Raw genomic sequence first — 17,392 nt, 5'->3', positions numbered from 1 at the left:
AATCAATCCACCAATTTTGTAGCGATTCACATTGTTGATTTCTTTGCATTATTTCCGTTGTACTAAATTTTAATTTAGTATAATGGTTTTCTTCCTTGTCATCTATAGTCAGAAAATCCCACCATAGCTTTTTATATGCTGCAAAATCATACACTGTCTGGAAAGATTAGCTTAGGATTTCCTCCTGGCCATAATGTAGAAGTCTAAGTAGGCATAGGCCATGCCAGATTCCTGGTTCGGTTGATGCAGAAATATTTTTCATAAATTCCTCTGCGGATACCTCCATGACACCAAATCCCTGAAATATCATGAAAGTCTCTTTGAAGAACATCTTCTGCATATAATGCATCCCTTTTGGCTTTTGTGTAGATCATGTCATGTATCCATTTACTCCCTTTTGGATACACCCTTCTTTCTGGTACAAGATGCTGGATGTCAGTATGTGCTTGCAGATTAACATCTAACACCTTGGTATTTCTCAACTGCCATGTTGGCTTTCACTTGTCCCTGTATTCTTCCCAGTCCTAATTGTCTGGTATGGTGCGCAAGACTTCTTGTTTCTGATTTTGGTCCCATTCTGTGACTATGACTATGATATGTTCTTGTGGCTGGATAAACTCCCTGCTGAGAAAATCTGGGAGACAGTTCTTTGTGCCCTTTATATGTTCGAATTGAAAGTTGAAGTTAGCAAAGAGTGCTTGCCATCTGGCAAATTTGGCCTCTCCTGGCTTCTTGATGACCTTAGTTAAGACTTTCTGCAACGCTGAAGCATCAGTTCGAAGCAAGAACTGTTTGTTTATTAAATGAATATCAAATTTGCTGATACAGTTCCATGCAGCTTTTACTTCTTTCTCAATCGTGGAATAATTCTGTTCAGCAGGATTCTAGGTCCTTGATGCAAATTGGACGACTTGTTCAGTGCCATCTTTTCTTTGTTTTAGGATACCTCCCCATCCTATATTACTAGCATCTGTTTCAACAATATTGAATGCACTATCATCAGAGACATATAAAATGGGAAGAGACTTTACCTTGGCTTTGATGTTCTGAACAACGTTGGTGTGTCCTCCTGTCCACTGACGTGGCTCCTTTTTGAGTCTTTGATTTAGCACACTTCTGTCTACGACACAATCTTTGTAAAAATTACTGACATAATTCAAACACCCCAAGAATCTCTGAAGCTGATTCTTGTTTGTAATAACATCTGGGAATTTGTCAGCAAACTCAAGCGTATGCTTCTGCAGAGAGATTTGGCCATTGAATATGGTATGGCCAAGAAATTTGATAGTAGTTTGAAAGACCTCTCTTTTTCTTACTCAAAACTAGACCATTATGTTTTACCAGCTATTTAAATGTATGAACATGCTTAAAATGGTCTTGAATGTTCTTGGAGAAGATTAGAACATCATCAATGTAAATTATAAGCTAATCAAAATATGGCTTAAAATTTTTATCCATTACCTTCTGGAATTTTGATGGAGCATTCTTTAAACCAAAAGGCATGACATTCCACTCATAGTGGCCTGTCGGAATACTGAAAGCAGTTTTGAATTTATCTTTTTTTTGTTGTTGTTGTTGTTTTGAAATGGCAACTTGCCAAAATCCCGCCTTCAAATCAAACTTTGAAAATATTTTAGCTCCAACTATCCTACTCATTAGGTCTCCTTTGTGAGGAATCAGATAGGTGTCATCTACAAGAACATAATTTAGAGGTTTGAAATTTATTACTAGCCTTGGGATACCTCTGATTTGTTCTGCTCTTTTGTTGACATAGAATCCATAACAGTTCCAGGCACTGTCAGATTCTCTGATGAGCTTTCTGTTTAAGCAGCGTTGTTTGATCTCTTTTTCGTAGAGATGTCTATATTCCTTGTTCATAGGAATAGCTCTACTTTTACAGGGCTTACCTGTATATCCTTTTCTGTATGGGAGCTCAATAGTACGCTGCTTTTGGTGCCAGAATGCATTTGGTTCTTCTAAGTAGCATTCATTTTAAATTTGTTTATTCAGTTCCCCAATTTTCCTCTTAACCTGAGGATCTTTCAGCTGTTCTTCTACCTTAAGTGTAGATTTTAGATCTGTCAGTTTGGCTTTTGCTTTGTCAAATCTTGGACAGTCTAGACCATTGTAGAGACTCTAGGATTTGAGATATAAGGCAACTCAATCCTTTTTGTTATTCCTTTCGAAGTAGGAACATAAATAAAATAACCAACTTTGTTTTCTTTTAATTTGGTTGACCCATGTGGCTCAACAACTGCTAGGAATATATTTCCTAGAATACAGTCCACTGGGATGTCTGCTACTGCAAATTTCAAATTGATGCAATGATGTTCAAAACAAATAGAAGCCTTAGGAACTTCATACTTGAGCGTTTTATTACCCGATCCTACAACATTTCTTTTTGCAGAAACCCAATATTTCGCTGGTATCACTTTCTTATTTAAAATGTTCACATTAGCTCCTGAGTCAAAGAGTGTTGTGAGTTCAAACATTTCTCCCTTTATGCAGATGTTCACTTTTACATGATGTCGCTGGTAGGGGATAGCGAGAATTCTCATTTCTTGAAATCCAAAGACAGGGTCTTTTTTTTCCTTCAACAATTTCAAGATTTGGATTAAGATTTTTGGCATATTCTGCTTTGTCCCATGAATGAGAATTTTCTTCTATTACTTGCTTACCTTTCTTTATTTCAGCAATTTGGGATTTCAAAGCAGAGATTTTAGATTTAATATTATGGATCTCTCTACTTACTTCTCCCAAGGTGACTGAACGCACCTTGTCTGGCTTCTCTTGATGTCGCTAGAAGGATCTGGTATTTCTATCAAAAGAAGCATCAACAAATAATGGCTTTTCACTTGTATTTTTGGAAGAACTGGATTTGCGCTGGTCCATAAATGCCTCTGTTAGCCGATTCTTCATTTCTTCATCTTCCATTGCTCGAATCTGAGAAAGAATTTTTATCTCAGCTTCTTCTGTGGCAGGCATTAAGATTTTCTCTTTCTGTGGTTTGAAGGATATTTCTTCAGTGCTGGAATCACTATATGATTCTGAATCAGAATCATAATGCATCTGACAAGCACATTTTTCTGATTCAAGACAAGAACAAGATGTTGTTTTAGAATCAGAACAGTCTTGCATGTGTGCTTGTAATTCTTCTTGAGACGAAGAGCTAAAAGAATCAAAAGATGATTCTTCAAATTATTGCTGCTGAATTTGGTCTTTAATTACCACATTTGGGCAGCGCTCTGTTCTGTGAGAGCGGGCACCACACTTCATGCATTGTATCTGTCCCTCTTGCTTGATATTTTTACCTCTCTGAAAAGAGGCTTGGGACTTATTCCCTTTGTTTTTCTTAGATTCTTCTCCTTTTGGACATCTTGAGGATGTATGTCCAGTTTTGCCACACAACCAACGAGTGAGATTGTTCCATTTCTCTTGTTTGGATGTATGCAAATGAATGTCAGAGGGTCTATAATAATGTGTCCTGGGGATATACCTGTAATAGCCCTTTCCAGCTTTGGAGGAGTGAGCTTTAAATCGTTGGGAATGCTTTTTTCTATCTTTATAGCCTTTAGCGTTCTGTTTATACTCCTTTTTAGCCTTTTTCTTAGCTTTTCTTCTCTTTACCAAAGGGTCATCCACTGTGAGTACATATTTGTTGCAAATGGACTTTTTATCTGGGAGCTTTGAAAGTTTTTCCAAAGATTTGTTTACTTTGGAACTTGTGCATAAGCTCACTAATGTTTTTGTAATGTGAGAATAAATCTCACCCCAAGTATATGATTCAAATGGCAACTGAAAAATCTATTGCAACCTGATATAATCAACAAACCTGGATGGAAGGGAAGCAAAATAAACTTGTTTCCATAGTAGATTTTTTGAATTTTTCACTTCATAGATTCTTTGCATCCAATCCCTGTGAAAGTCTTCATATTGTGACATCTAGTGACACTTGAGATTCATGAGAATAACTTCATTCTTATTTGCAATCTCTGTTTCACTGCCACACCAGTGCTCCAAGATCATAGATGTCAGAGCTCCTATCATGTTACTTGTAGTTGAGCCATATGAATTGTGAATCACATCTCCTGCTTCATCTTTAAGCACTTCTGCTTCCATTTTTATCAATAGCGCTGGAGATGATTCAGTCTCCCACCACTTGAGTAGTGTTCCTGTAAAACACTGAATAATAGTCTTGCATGCTACTATTTCACATTTTCCTCTAAGACACATATGTTTATATTCTGTGAACATCATATCAATTAATTGTCTAATCTGACCAACACTCAGATTACCAATATTCCAATCTCTGTGTGACTCAGGGAAAAATGTATGAGCTTCAGGAAGCTTGCCTTTGCCTTCAAGATCAGGTGCAAGATATTTATTGAACCTACTTTCAAGTGGTTCATATATGGGAAAGATCTGAGACTCAGATTCTTTCTTTTCATCTTCTTCTTCCTTGAATAAGGAAGCAATGGTGACTTTTTCTGTAGCCTCTGGTTTTTCTGCTGAAGATGTGGCTACTTCTTTGGGAAATAGTGCTGGGAACCTGTTGATTGGTTTAACAGGATCTTGAATCTTTATATTTCTTTTTTAGAGAAAAGAGGTAGGAATTGGTTTATCAGTTTTTGATAGATTTATTTTTTCAACCTTCTCAGTTAAACCAGATATCAGATTTTTAGTAGTATCCATATGATCTACTATTTTCTCTCCCACTTCCTCTATTTTATTTAAAGATTCTTTGGCATAATATCTAACAACAGATGAAGTATATTATACTTCGTTGAGGTTTCCGTTAACCTCATTCAGTGAGACTTGAACAATATCAATCTGTTCCGTTATTTCTACAGCCTTTGCTGTATTTATCTCCAGACCCTTTATTACTGTATAGTCCAGTTGATTTGTTCATCGGCCTTTTGAATCCTTCCATCTATCCCCAATGCGTTATCATCTTTTTGAACCAAAGGAAATGCCTTTGCTGCACTTTGATTTTCTCCGATGATAATTCCTCTGTATGGGGGAAAAGTAGATGGAGTCTCTACTCTACTGCCATCTAAAGCAGTCCAAGCATGTTTGGTGGATGATGAAGAGGATGACCTGTCAACACAACTTTAGGGGAAACATTTTTATTCCATTCATAAAAGGAAATCCAAGAATTTGCGACTTCCATATAATGTTTCCAATCTTCAGAGAATTTAATCTTCTCCTCAATAGTATGACTAAGGCCAAACTGCACTGCTTCTGGATTGGTAAATAAGTCCCAATTCAACATGGTTTTCATCCATTTAGAACTTATTTTTGATTTCAAGCAGCGATTCATCAGAGTAAAGAACTTGTGCATTTCCATGACTACGAGGTTTTTACAGTCATCTGGGACAAGACCAAATCTACATGAAGGAATTAGGGCTTTTGCTTGCTCAAGATAGCCTAGTCTATATTTGGGCTTGGCTGGCCTCATTATACTGAACATTTCTGTCAATCTGAGATCTTCCCCTTTTAGAGTGATAATCTCATGCATCATTAGGACATGGTTAGACTCTGGCTCATGGGGAAAGGAATGTCTGAATATTTTGGATTCAGGCATGGATTAACTGATGTGGAAGGAGGAGCTTCTCCAGTTCTTGGATGGTGATTCTCATGGATGATAGATTCAGCGAGGGTACATAAATTTACAGCGACTTTACATTTAGGACATGTAACTTCTAGGGAATTGAAATTGACTCGTTGGGCAAATTCAAACAAAGAAATATGTTTACAAGAAATTGAGCTAGAACAAGCGGTATCAACAGTTGATGGATCTTTATAAAATCTGGAACTTTTGCAGGCTCTTTCAATTCCTCTGTAATCAATAGTAGATCTTCTGGGGAAAGACAAAACAACAGAGGATTGGTTCTCTTGGATATTAGCAGAGGTTATTCTTTTAAGCGTTGGAGGCTTGGGATTAGAAACTACCTAGTGTTCAGGGGATGTAAGATCTTCCCATCGAGTTGTTTGATGTTCTATTCCCTGATTCTTTCAATCTGTTAGAACAACGACACTTGCTTGTGAATCTCAACTGGGTGTATGGCGTATCGCTGGCCATAAGGTATTTGTGCGTCGGAAACATCCTCTGGATTGTATGGCTATGTTATGTCTTTTCTGTGCATATCAAACCCTGAAGTTTGGATCTGCAACTGCAGGATTTGATTTACTGTTTCGTCAAAGACATACACTGAAAAATTAGGATAACAGTGAAAGTATACTGGGCCATGCGACAAAGGGGCAACTATACTTCCTATTAAGGAATCGGTATACTTATTATGAGTAAGATCTCGGACTGTGGCTAGCACAAAAGTATTTAACCCTTGATGAGTCAAAGGGTTGATCCCGATCCTTATGCATCCCAAGTGCAAATATTTTGTTTTTAACCTTTTAGCTTCGGCGTATAAAGTTTTTGGATCCAGAAGAGGGATAGATTGAATATTGTCAGAATTCTCCTGAATCTGACTAATAGACTCCTTTATACTAATTCTAGTGGCGACTTTTAAATGGAATATAGACAAATCATCATAAACTTCTGATGCAGAGATACTAGGTAATTGCCATCAAGCAGATGGTTGTGGCTCTTCATATTCAAGTTCTGCTTGATTTAAGACTTGACTAGAAGTTGATGCAAACATATCCCTATGGGGATTCTCTGTAGCGGATGACTTTGTCTTCTAATTCATGGAAGGATACAGACTTCCTGAATGGATCCATTAATATGAGTGATGATTTAGAATACCAACCTCTTGAACCAGAGGTTACTGGCTTTGATACCAATTTTTAGCAGGGTCTTTGGGCTTACACAAAGCTTGCTACAGTGCTGCTATAGTGCCGCGTGCTCCGTGCGTTATGCTGTCGTGCTCTGCTGTCTTGGCCTTGTGTCTCTTCGTTTGTTTTCGCTGATCGACCTCTGGTGAACTTAGTGCGAACCTACTCGGATCTTTCACGCTCTGCGACCTTACACACGGCTTCCTCGCCTTTCAACGGTCTAGCGTCCCTTCAAACCTTTGGTGGACCCCTAATGAACTTCGAGTGAAGATTATGAGACAACCACTACACAACAGACGATTTATAAAAGCGCACAAGTATTCAAATGCGGAAAACGCCTTCTCATATTATTTCTCAGAAATGGATACAGATTACAAGGAGTATTCTTTATCAGAGATAGAGTATTGTTGCATTTATTGGACTTTTGCTTTTCACAGAAGAATAAGCATTACCAAAGGCTTCCTGGCAACAGATAGGCTCTGCCTCGGAATATACAGACTTGACTGATATATAGATTTCACTGACTTCAGATTACTAATAGATCTAGACACTTTAGGTTTTTACCAATACCAAACACTGATAGGCAGGTTTCTCAAATCTCTAAAAATTTAGGACTCTCCAAATGCGAATACCTCGAAAATGAGCCTTACCACCATCAACATTTATTCTTCTCATACTTATTATGCCTACCGCGCAGGGTATAACTCATTTGATAATGCGTTCACTATTTAATTAATCACTTTCGACTAAAATCAAACAAATTTATGTAAAGTTGACATTATCCCCGCAAAAATTTTTAATTTTTTTAAAATTTTAAACTTTATTTATTTACTATTTGATTGGTGCATGGGTCGTCGGTCTTATTTAGTAATGATGATTTCGGCCGCCATTTAAAGCGAAGGTCATATCGACGTACACTGAATAATTAACATGTGATGTGATTTGCTTGGCAGTGAGATTTGGTAGCATTGATGGTTGCGGATACTATCTAGGTTTCAATGTCAAATTATATTGACGGTTGTCCACATGACTCGCCTATGTGGACAACCCCACCATAGTGCAAATACATTGCAACATAGTGAAAGGTTAAAGTACTGTTATTATGGAAAAAGACGGGAAAATGAAAGACGCAGGGAATAGCGCATCAAAGTGAAATTTAAATTTTAAAGGAAAAAGATGGGAAAAATAAAGATGCAGAGTAAAGTGCATCAAAGTGAAATTTAAATTTTAAAATCTTCAACACCATGCGATGTACTCTAATAAACAGAGAAATTAATGGGTAAATCACATCAAAATAAAAAATCAAACTTAATACTAAAGGAGTTGTCTATAATGCGATTTTTTGGAGATTCCGGTGACAGAATCTGGCAGAAGAAATTGAGATTAAATCATGATTTGTTGCAGTTAAAATGGTTTTTTAACTGCATATTCGGATTCAGCACCCTGAAAAACCCCTGAGACGCTTTGATTGTGCAGAAACTAGCTATAGACAACTGCAATACTAAATGGACAAACCAGATATCAAATCGCTGCCAATACCCAGGGTACAAGTCCCGTGGCTCTCCAAATATGACAGTGCAGCAGCAGGAACGGCCGATTATGGATCGAAAGAGCAGTTATTACAGAGCCAATGGAATCTAATAGCAAAAGAGATCCCATCGATCTTCCTCCAACCACTCTAACACTTGGACGTTGCCCTCTATCTGAAAGCATGGCAGCTTTGGAGCATGTAGAGCCCACCACGTTTGTTTAATTTAATTGTTTCAAACACAGTAAAAATGATGAAACATTTAAATGGTGCAAATATATTATTGCCCAGCGATTTGATTCAATATCGTTTCTTAATTTTCTGAAATCATAGTACTTTTAGCTGTAGAGATTTGCTGAAGAAGACGCCAAATGCATTTGAAAGTATATTTACTAACTTTAGCTTTTATCATGTTATTGATTTTAGTTATACAATACAGCTCTCATTCCATATATAATTTGGCTTCGAAAAAATCAAACAAAATCACAACTTATTAATGAAAATTAATAAAATAAAATAGGTATGACCTCATGACCATAAGTTTATGTTACGTGGCTTCCGTGAAATCAAACAAAATCAGACTTTATTAATGGAAAATAATCAAATAAATTATTTATAATTCCAAGAAGATAAGTTTGTCACGTGGAAACATGATGCAACATTAAGTGAGTTGCCTTGTACGTTTTAAATGAATTTCATGTTTTGAACTAGTTAAAATTTGACTAAATTTTAATTAAAGAATTAAAATGTAGAATAATTAAACATAATTATGTATACATATCCATACTCATACTCATTTCAGCAGACTCAGAAAATTAAAAAATTTAAATATAAATAAGTACTTTAAGCAATCTCTTCTATACTTGGCAAGTATTTTAATTAACAAATTATTCAAATAATGAATTAAATAATTTAAAAAATGTTCGGGGAGAAATCTCTTTACCATACAATATATGGCTTTAGCATATATATTTATTATTAAATTTAAATAATTTAACAATGTGTAAATATGTCTAGGAAATAGAAGAAATTGGTTATCCTTTAAAAACAATACAATATGAAACATATCACTTTATACAACAACATGAAGTTTACACTAAAGATTCTAATCTTCTTTTTTTTTTGTTGTTTTAAGTAGAAATGTAACAATAACTCTCCTTTTTATAATAATATTTTAGAGGAAATTATATCCTACAAGTGTAAGGAAATTCAAAAGTTGTGAGTCGAAGCAACGACCAACTCACACTTTTACACTATCTCGAAAACATAATCTTAATAACAAGAAGCTCTTTTAAGATTATATCGAAAAGGCTTATATTTATAGGTTGAAGTTGTGCTAGAAGGTAAACTGGTTCAGTTAGAGATGCCCAAGATTTAGGTATAGGATTTTATCTATATGACTTGATAGAAAGGAGTGCTAAGCACCTTTTCATTGAACACAAAGAATGACTAGTACAACCCTGCATTCATCCTCCAACCATATAGCTTACTTTGGGCATTAATATGCTATAAAAATGCACGAATCAAACTACGACAAATATCATGTAGCCATCAAAAGAGTCCTAGAGCGATCATGTAACTAATAAAGTAGAGATAGCATATTCCATGTGATGGTCAACCTAAAGTTTGCCTTGAATTTGAAATTCCCATTAGCCATACATGCATTAAGTGAATTTTGTGGTTAATAATGAATTAGAATGTCTTTGGCTAAAATAAAGCAAGTGTTCTAGGTGGAAAAAGATGGCATAATAATGAGTATGTTGGCAAGAGGTTCCAAATCCATCTACCATGTTACACACCCAAAATGTTATCCAAATTGACTTTGCACTACCCCACCAAGTCTAATGAGAAATATATTTAGCTTGAAAAGATAGAACCTTAATTTATCTAACATTCTAAATCCAAAAGAATTAGGAAATTCAATAAGTTCCCTCTTAAATAGTTAAAAAAAATTTGGATGAAAAAATGTACAACGTTTAATCTAGAAATGTGCGCAATAACACAAAACCTAGAATCACCCCCAACCTCTTATTCCACGAATACTAACAACATAATATCATTTCAATACCATGTGAACACTCTTTTATCCATGTGCCCCCTTAAGTCACCTTTGCTAATGTTAACATCATATCATGGCATTCTCAAAGTATATGATGTTTCCTATAATCTTTCCTATTTCTTTTTCATCCTTTGATCCTACAACATCCTACTTATAAACATGTTGATATGAATCATCATGCGACATCAATATTTATTATTGGTTCATGTTACATTAGTTATATGTGACATTCAAATATTATTCACTAAACACTAATATATGGTTAAGCTCACTAGAGCACTTGTGCTAGATGAGGAGCATAAGCCCAAGATGGATGGACCAAGTCCAACAAATTAGATTGAATAGTTAATTATAGAAAACACCATTAGGGAAAAATTATATACATTAAAAAACATTTAATTTACTAACATAAAAATTCAAGAATCAAATCAAGTGGCAAAAAATGCTAACTATGCTACCTTGTTCTAAAATCATTTCTCATTTTTCTTAAATTTTACTTATAAAACATGTTTATCTATAACAATAACTCTTTTGTATCTTTTAGATTTTTTATAATAAGACATTAATATAAATTCACCATCAACCAATTAATTATTATTTTTTTTTTCCTTATATTACTGCATATTATTTGTTGTATCTTTTATATTTCTTCTTATAGAACATTAATATAAATTCACCATCAACCAATTTTATTCCTTTCATCTTATATAGCATTGATTTGAGTTGAAGGTGATATATTGTAGCTTTATACTCCACACTAACAAAAGTTATTTGGCGTGTTGCAAATGTACTATGACCAGACACAGCTGGACAGCTAACCATAAAAACACAGTACATATCAATTTTTTTTAAATAGTTTGGTTTTTTCCCACGAGTGATTTTATATTTTGAACCTATTGAAATCTTTTAGTATTCAATCTTTTTATTATATAATATTTTTTTAAAATTATATAAAAATAAAAATAAAAATAAAAATAAAATAAAAACTAAAAAAATTAATAAATATTATATAAAAATAAAATTAAAACTAAAAAAATTAATATTTAAAGCACAAAATTAATAGTCAAAAGAATGTAAAAAAATAAAAAAGTCATATAAAAATATATCAAAATAATAGACATAAAAAATTAAAATAAAATTTAATTAAAAAAGATGTATAATTTTTTTTTTTAATTATTATGAAAGAGTTTAATAATTGATATATACAATTTTTCATGTATAGTCATTTATGTTAGAGTATAGTGAAACAAAAATACAAATTTTGTTTTATTTAGTAGTTTTTAAGCTATTTTGAGATTTGAGGCCGATTTAAAAACATAAAAACACTAAAGGCATAGTACCATGATGATGGACACTAAGATTATGGTGAAACTATGATCATGATAAAATTTTTTCCTAGCATTATATAATTTAAAACTCCATTAAAAAAATTAATTATCTTTTATCTTACACAAAGGAAGTTTGATAATTATGGCTGAAAAATGTATGCTATAATCTTAAAAAACATGTTGTCAAAGCATTCACCAATCAAGTATATTTTAAGGTATTTTGAAATTTTGGATTGCTTTAAAGAAGGGGAAAATCCCCAAACACATAATTCTATCATAAAGGAAATTAAGTTTATGATGCTATTGTGGTCATCATTGAACTGTGGTAGATGTTTTCATGAAATGCAAGTCAAAATTTCATTAGAATAACAATGTTTTGAGAATCTTTTCCAATTGTCTATACCCAAATCCAAAGAAAAAGGAAGAGGATTGAGATAATCATGGAATTATGATCAAGGCTAAGAAATTTATTGGAAAAGGACCATTTGTTACTAAAAGTGGAGTGTTAAGTACCCTTTATTCTATGCTTCTAGAACTTGTGTCTATATGAGCGTCCTAAAGAGTTTGATTTCTAGCTCTCAAAATCCTCCCTTTCTAAGTTATGTTGGTGCAGAGACATAAAAAAACACTTAGAAGCATAGTTCCACCATGATAAGAATTGTGATTACAGTTTAAAAAAACAAACCACCAAAATTATATTTTGACTATTTTAGGTGCCCTTTATCATAGTAGGAGAGAATTTGATAATAATCACTCAAAATTAGCTACTTAAAATCTTACCAAAATATTTTTTAGAAAGATAAGATCATGAACTTTTAAGGTATTGAGTTGATTCAGATATGAACAAATTCCTAACTCAAAATCTTACCAAAATATTTTTTAGAAAAATAAGATCATGAACTTTTAAGATAAGGTATTGAGTTGATTCAGAGATGAACAAATTCCTAAGGCATAGTTCTACAATGATCATGGTGAACTATGATCATGGTAGAACTCTGACATGGTAGAACTCCGACCATGACCATGGTAAAAAACTCATTGGAATTGGGCCAAAATTTCTTAGAAAAAAGGTGTTTCGAATTTCATTTTTTTATTTGCCACAGTGAAAGAGTGTTTGATAATATAATAGGATTTAGAACTCTGACCATGACCATGGTAAAAAACTCATTGGAATTGGGCCAATTTTTTTGTTTAGAAAAAAGGTGTTTCGAATTTCATTTTTTTGTTTGCCACAGTGAAAGAGTGTTTGATAATATAATAGGATTCAAAACACCTCACTTCATTTCAGAGAAGTTTATCCTGTTTGCAAAGAAAAATAGGTCCAGGTTCAGAGAACTCTTATCTGACTGAGAAGTCTCAAAACATCTCACAGACGGTTATCGATTCTTAATCCATGGCACTCTACTTAATACGGAACATCTTTCCGGAAAATTACTTTGAGCTATTTTATGGGACTATTGCAAGGGCCAGAAGGCCTAACTGCGAGTTGATTTGATTGGCACTGGTGTCTAGCAATTTCTGTACTAGTCTTTGATTTGGATAATACCACCACTCTGTACCCTGATCTGATTTTAATTTCTAAAACAAAAAGAAGCAGAAATATCTGCCCGTTAATGCAAATTCAATTATCCATTATTCCAAGCCTACCATATATTATGAGCCTAATCCATCGAACCGATCACGCCGAATAAGACATTGAAAAAGTGAATAGAGCGCACACCGAAAAATTGTTTTCAAAGGAAAAAAGGAAAATTGGAAAATTTGACCAAAATTTTGTATTACACAGAGCTACCATGGATGAACAGAAACAGAATTGAAGTGAGGGAAGGAAAAAGAGCGTACCATGAATAAATAAGCCAACAAAATCCAGCCCACATTTTGCTGAAGGAAGATAAATTGCAACACGAAGCCAATAACAGAGAGCTGAAGAAAGGCCCTTGCTATGGAATATGGCATTTCCCTTTCCAGCTCAAGTTTCTGAAGATATGAGAGGAAGACAGCAACTGCTGGCACTGCTAAAGCAGCCACTGGCTTCACCATTCCTTTCAGGAAATCAATCAAATCCGAGTCCATTGCGGGTAACTGCGTTGGCTCCCGTCAAAAAACACAGGAGGGAGGAGTGTGAGAGGAGAACACACTGGCAAAAATGGGTGAAAGGGCGGAGTTATAATAGTAAGCATTATGCAATGAGTGAATGATTTGCTATTTTTATATAATAGATAAGATGGAAAGATAATTCTTTGCATAAGGTTTAATATTAACTAATTAAAAAATTATTTATTGTGTTTTTATTATATAAATGAGTGAATGATTGATTGGTTTTTTCATTAGGTTGATCGAATATCATAATATTATTTTCATCCAACAAATAAAAAAGATAAAAATTAATCATTAACTTACTGCAACAAAATGCTTAATATTTTCTTACCACTGATTAATATTCCTTTCATTATTTTTTTAATTCTAACATGAAATTTTTATAATTTTAAAATAAGAAATTTATATTTTTTTTATTAAAGTTAAAAAGTTTTTAAATTTTTATAATATTAATTTATTTCGGAATTTTCTTTTATAATTTCGATTTAGTTATAAATAATTATTAAGTAGACAGTATAGATATAATTTCAATTGAATCTTTTAGAAAATTCATAATAGTATACATAAATTAGAGGTTGAGATTTATATCTAAAGTAGCTATAGGTTTTTTTTAGAAAGACTTCCAAGGTACCATTCTGCACTATTCTGCCTCTTCAAATTTAATATTAGACGACTGAACAGTAGACAGCTGTCAAAAACAGTAAATCAATAGTTAATGATAGTTTCAGATTAATAGTCAATTACTTTTTAATAATAATTTCAGGTTCATAGTTAATAATAATAGCTAACAAAAAAATTATAAGTTTAACTCGTGAGAAACTCATTATAAAGATTTTCCTTCGGTGTTTTTTCATATCCAAAGATAGCAGAAATGCACTCATCTCTCTCAAAATGATGGTTAGTTTCTCAGTATCTCCTAAACGAAGATTAGGAGGTTGGTTGGTTTTCACTACAATTTCCTCGATTTAGGTGCATGAGGGCGCTACCAAAATGAATTGATAGCGTTTCCTATTAAGTTTGGTTTCTTTATGAGAAACAATGAAATCCAAGGTGTTTCTCTCTTATTATGAAAGTTGAAGAGGTTTTCCGTTGCACCAAAACCTGCAGGTGTTGGTAAATGTTCCAAACCAGTAACTAGGATCCACAGTGTCATGCCCCCAGGCCGGCGGTAGTCTTTCAACCGCTCTTGGTGATGTGCGGCACCACCGAACACTTTCTTTTCACCAATACTTATGTTCGTGGACTACGTCTAACAACTTATCCTACTTAGTTTGTGTTTCACAACTAAGTAATTATTATGTTGTCCTTTATACCAATGAACACCCATACACATTCATCATCAACAACAATTATACAAGAGAACACAATTGCACAGTATAAACGGAGAGGCAACTCCCTAAACAATGAGTTTGCCCGAATAATATATTATATAGTCTTTCAATATTACAAAGCTTCACAAGTATACTTGGAAACACCAAGTTTCATACTTAGCCAATTTTACAACTTCATCACACCTCCATGTGATAACCAAGATTCTTTGCCCAAGTCGGGCGGGCGCGCTCTCACACGAGCTACCTTCCGCACTTCACAACCGAACCTTGTTCACCTTGCATGACGGGCGGGCAACCCACCCGAGTCACCCGAGTCACCTTTGTTTGCTCCTACACGGCGGGCGGGCGACCTTACCCAAGTCCCCGTTCACCTCTGCGTTTAGCCTTGCACGACAGCGGGCGCTCACCCGAGCTACCCGAGACACCCGTTCAACGTTCGGCGCCTTCACCCGCGGCTTTGCCCGAACACCGGGTAGCTTCACCCGCGCCCTTAACCGATGCGCTGAGCGACCTCCTACCTGCGCCCTTCACCAACCTGCGTGCTATTCCGTGTAGTCTTGCTCGTGAGTAACTATCTAATATATTCTCATTAAAAAATTTTAAATTTAAATAATTTAGCAATAAAATTACGTTGAAATATTTCATCACTACAATTATAATAATAAAATTTGATATTTCCATATATCATTTGATTTTAATCTCATTCATAAAATTAAATTTGGTTAGGAGTTTGTCTTTTTTGGATGTAAGGAAATAAGTTAATAGTTTAAGATCCAGAGAGATATGACACTAGTGAAAACCTCTTCTTACTCATTATTAACTAACAGATAATGTAGTTTTCCTTAAATAAGAGCAATAAGATAGCAACTTCTTATTCATCAATAACGAACAAATAATGTAATTTTCTTTAAATAAAAAAATAAAATAACAGCCAATAATGATTATCCCCAAGCAAATAAATTATGATAAATTTTTCCAAAAAAACCAATTCATACCAAATTATTGATAGGCCTAATGAGAAAAATATAAACGTGATGATCCGTTTAAAGTCGTATACTTAAAAGTGTTATAAAGTTTGAAGTGAATGTAGCATTTGTCTTCTATGCAAAATATAAAGTTGGGAATCAAACAGAAATTTTAGAAATTGTTGCTTTCTGTCTGCAGCTGTCATCGTCCTCCCATCTGAAAGAATAGTTCGTGGCTTCGACTTTATTAACAAATCGTTTTCACAGTCTGGCACAATAATTCTGTGGGGTTTACCGCCCATCTGAAAGAATACTGTGTGGCTTCCAATTTTATTAACAAATCTTTTTATGTGAACATTAGAATGGAAAATATGGTTAAACATGTGTACTGGTCATGCATATAGAATAAATATATTTTTAATGTAAGACGAGAAAAAATTTAGAAGACAATTTGGTTTTGAATTATCATTTGCTTTTCATTTATTTTGTTTTATGGTTAAATATGGTCTTTTATTATAAGATGATTTTTTTAACGAGTAAAAATGTTTTTTTGTTTTTGTTTTTTTTTTTTCAATTAGTATTTAATTTTTTTTTTCTTATTCTTTAATCTTATATGATATTGTCATGTTTTTCTTCAAGATTTATTTATTTATTTATTTTGTTCATTACAAATATTATTTTTTTATTTAAAATTTATATATATATATTTTGTTATTATTTAATAATAAAATGTAGTGATTAAATTTATTAAATTACTTGCATTTTATAAAAATGATCATTTGTGATGATTTGCATTATTACAAGATTTGTTTTTCTCATGTATATTTCCAATTTTAACATTCCAATTCTTGCCAATTTTCTTGGTAAAATTGTCTTTTTTGCTTGCATCTATGTTTTAAACCTATTGGTGTTCATTGACCATTTAATTTATATGGCCACACCTATTGGAGTTAATCAACTATTTAATTTATATGGCTGGACTAGTATTGTTGTTATTATGAAGAGTGAAATCTTCCATTATACCTCAATCATCTATGTTTTAAACCTATTGGTGTTCATCAACCATTTAATTTATATGGCCACACCTATTGGAACTCATCAACCATTTAATTTATATGGCTGGACTAGTATTGTTGTTATTATGAAGAGTGACATCTTTCATTATACCCCAATCATTTAGTTAACGCTTAGCATCTTTATGTCAACTTCACTAAAGTTAGGTTTTTTGTCATAGCCATATCTGGCTTTTATGAGAAGGATATGACAAGACATATATTATAGTTATAAAACAC

General features: G+C 33.6%; 1 protein-coding gene across 2 annotated transcripts in view; it reads right to left on the bottom strand.

The window, feature by feature from the left end:
- The window catches only part of LOC149180761 (protein ALUMINUM SENSITIVE 3-like), a 102,375-nt gene extending 88,503 nt beyond the window's left edge, over positions 1–13,872 (bottom strand). For both annotated transcript variants that reach the window (XM_089418218.1, XM_089418219.1), the window contains exon 1: positions 13,550–13,872. In XM_089418218.1, the coding sequence (XP_089274344.1) occupies positions 13,550–13,780 (231 nt within the window). In that variant the 5' untranslated portion in view covers positions 13,781–13,872. The remainder of the gene's footprint in view (positions 1–13,549) is intronic.
- Between the last annotated feature and the right edge of the window lie 3,520 nt (positions 13,873–17,392).

This window comes from Pinus tabuliformis, chromosome 3_2, assembly GCF_031772625.1.
Source record: "Pinus tabuliformis cultivar Carrire ecotype Pingquan chromosome 3_2, CPIR1, whole genome shotgun sequence".
NCBI classification, from domain to species: domain Eukaryota; kingdom Viridiplantae; phylum Streptophyta; class Pinopsida; order Pinales; family Pinaceae; genus Pinus; species Pinus tabuliformis.
This window is presented reverse-complemented; position numbering and strand designations above follow the sequence as displayed.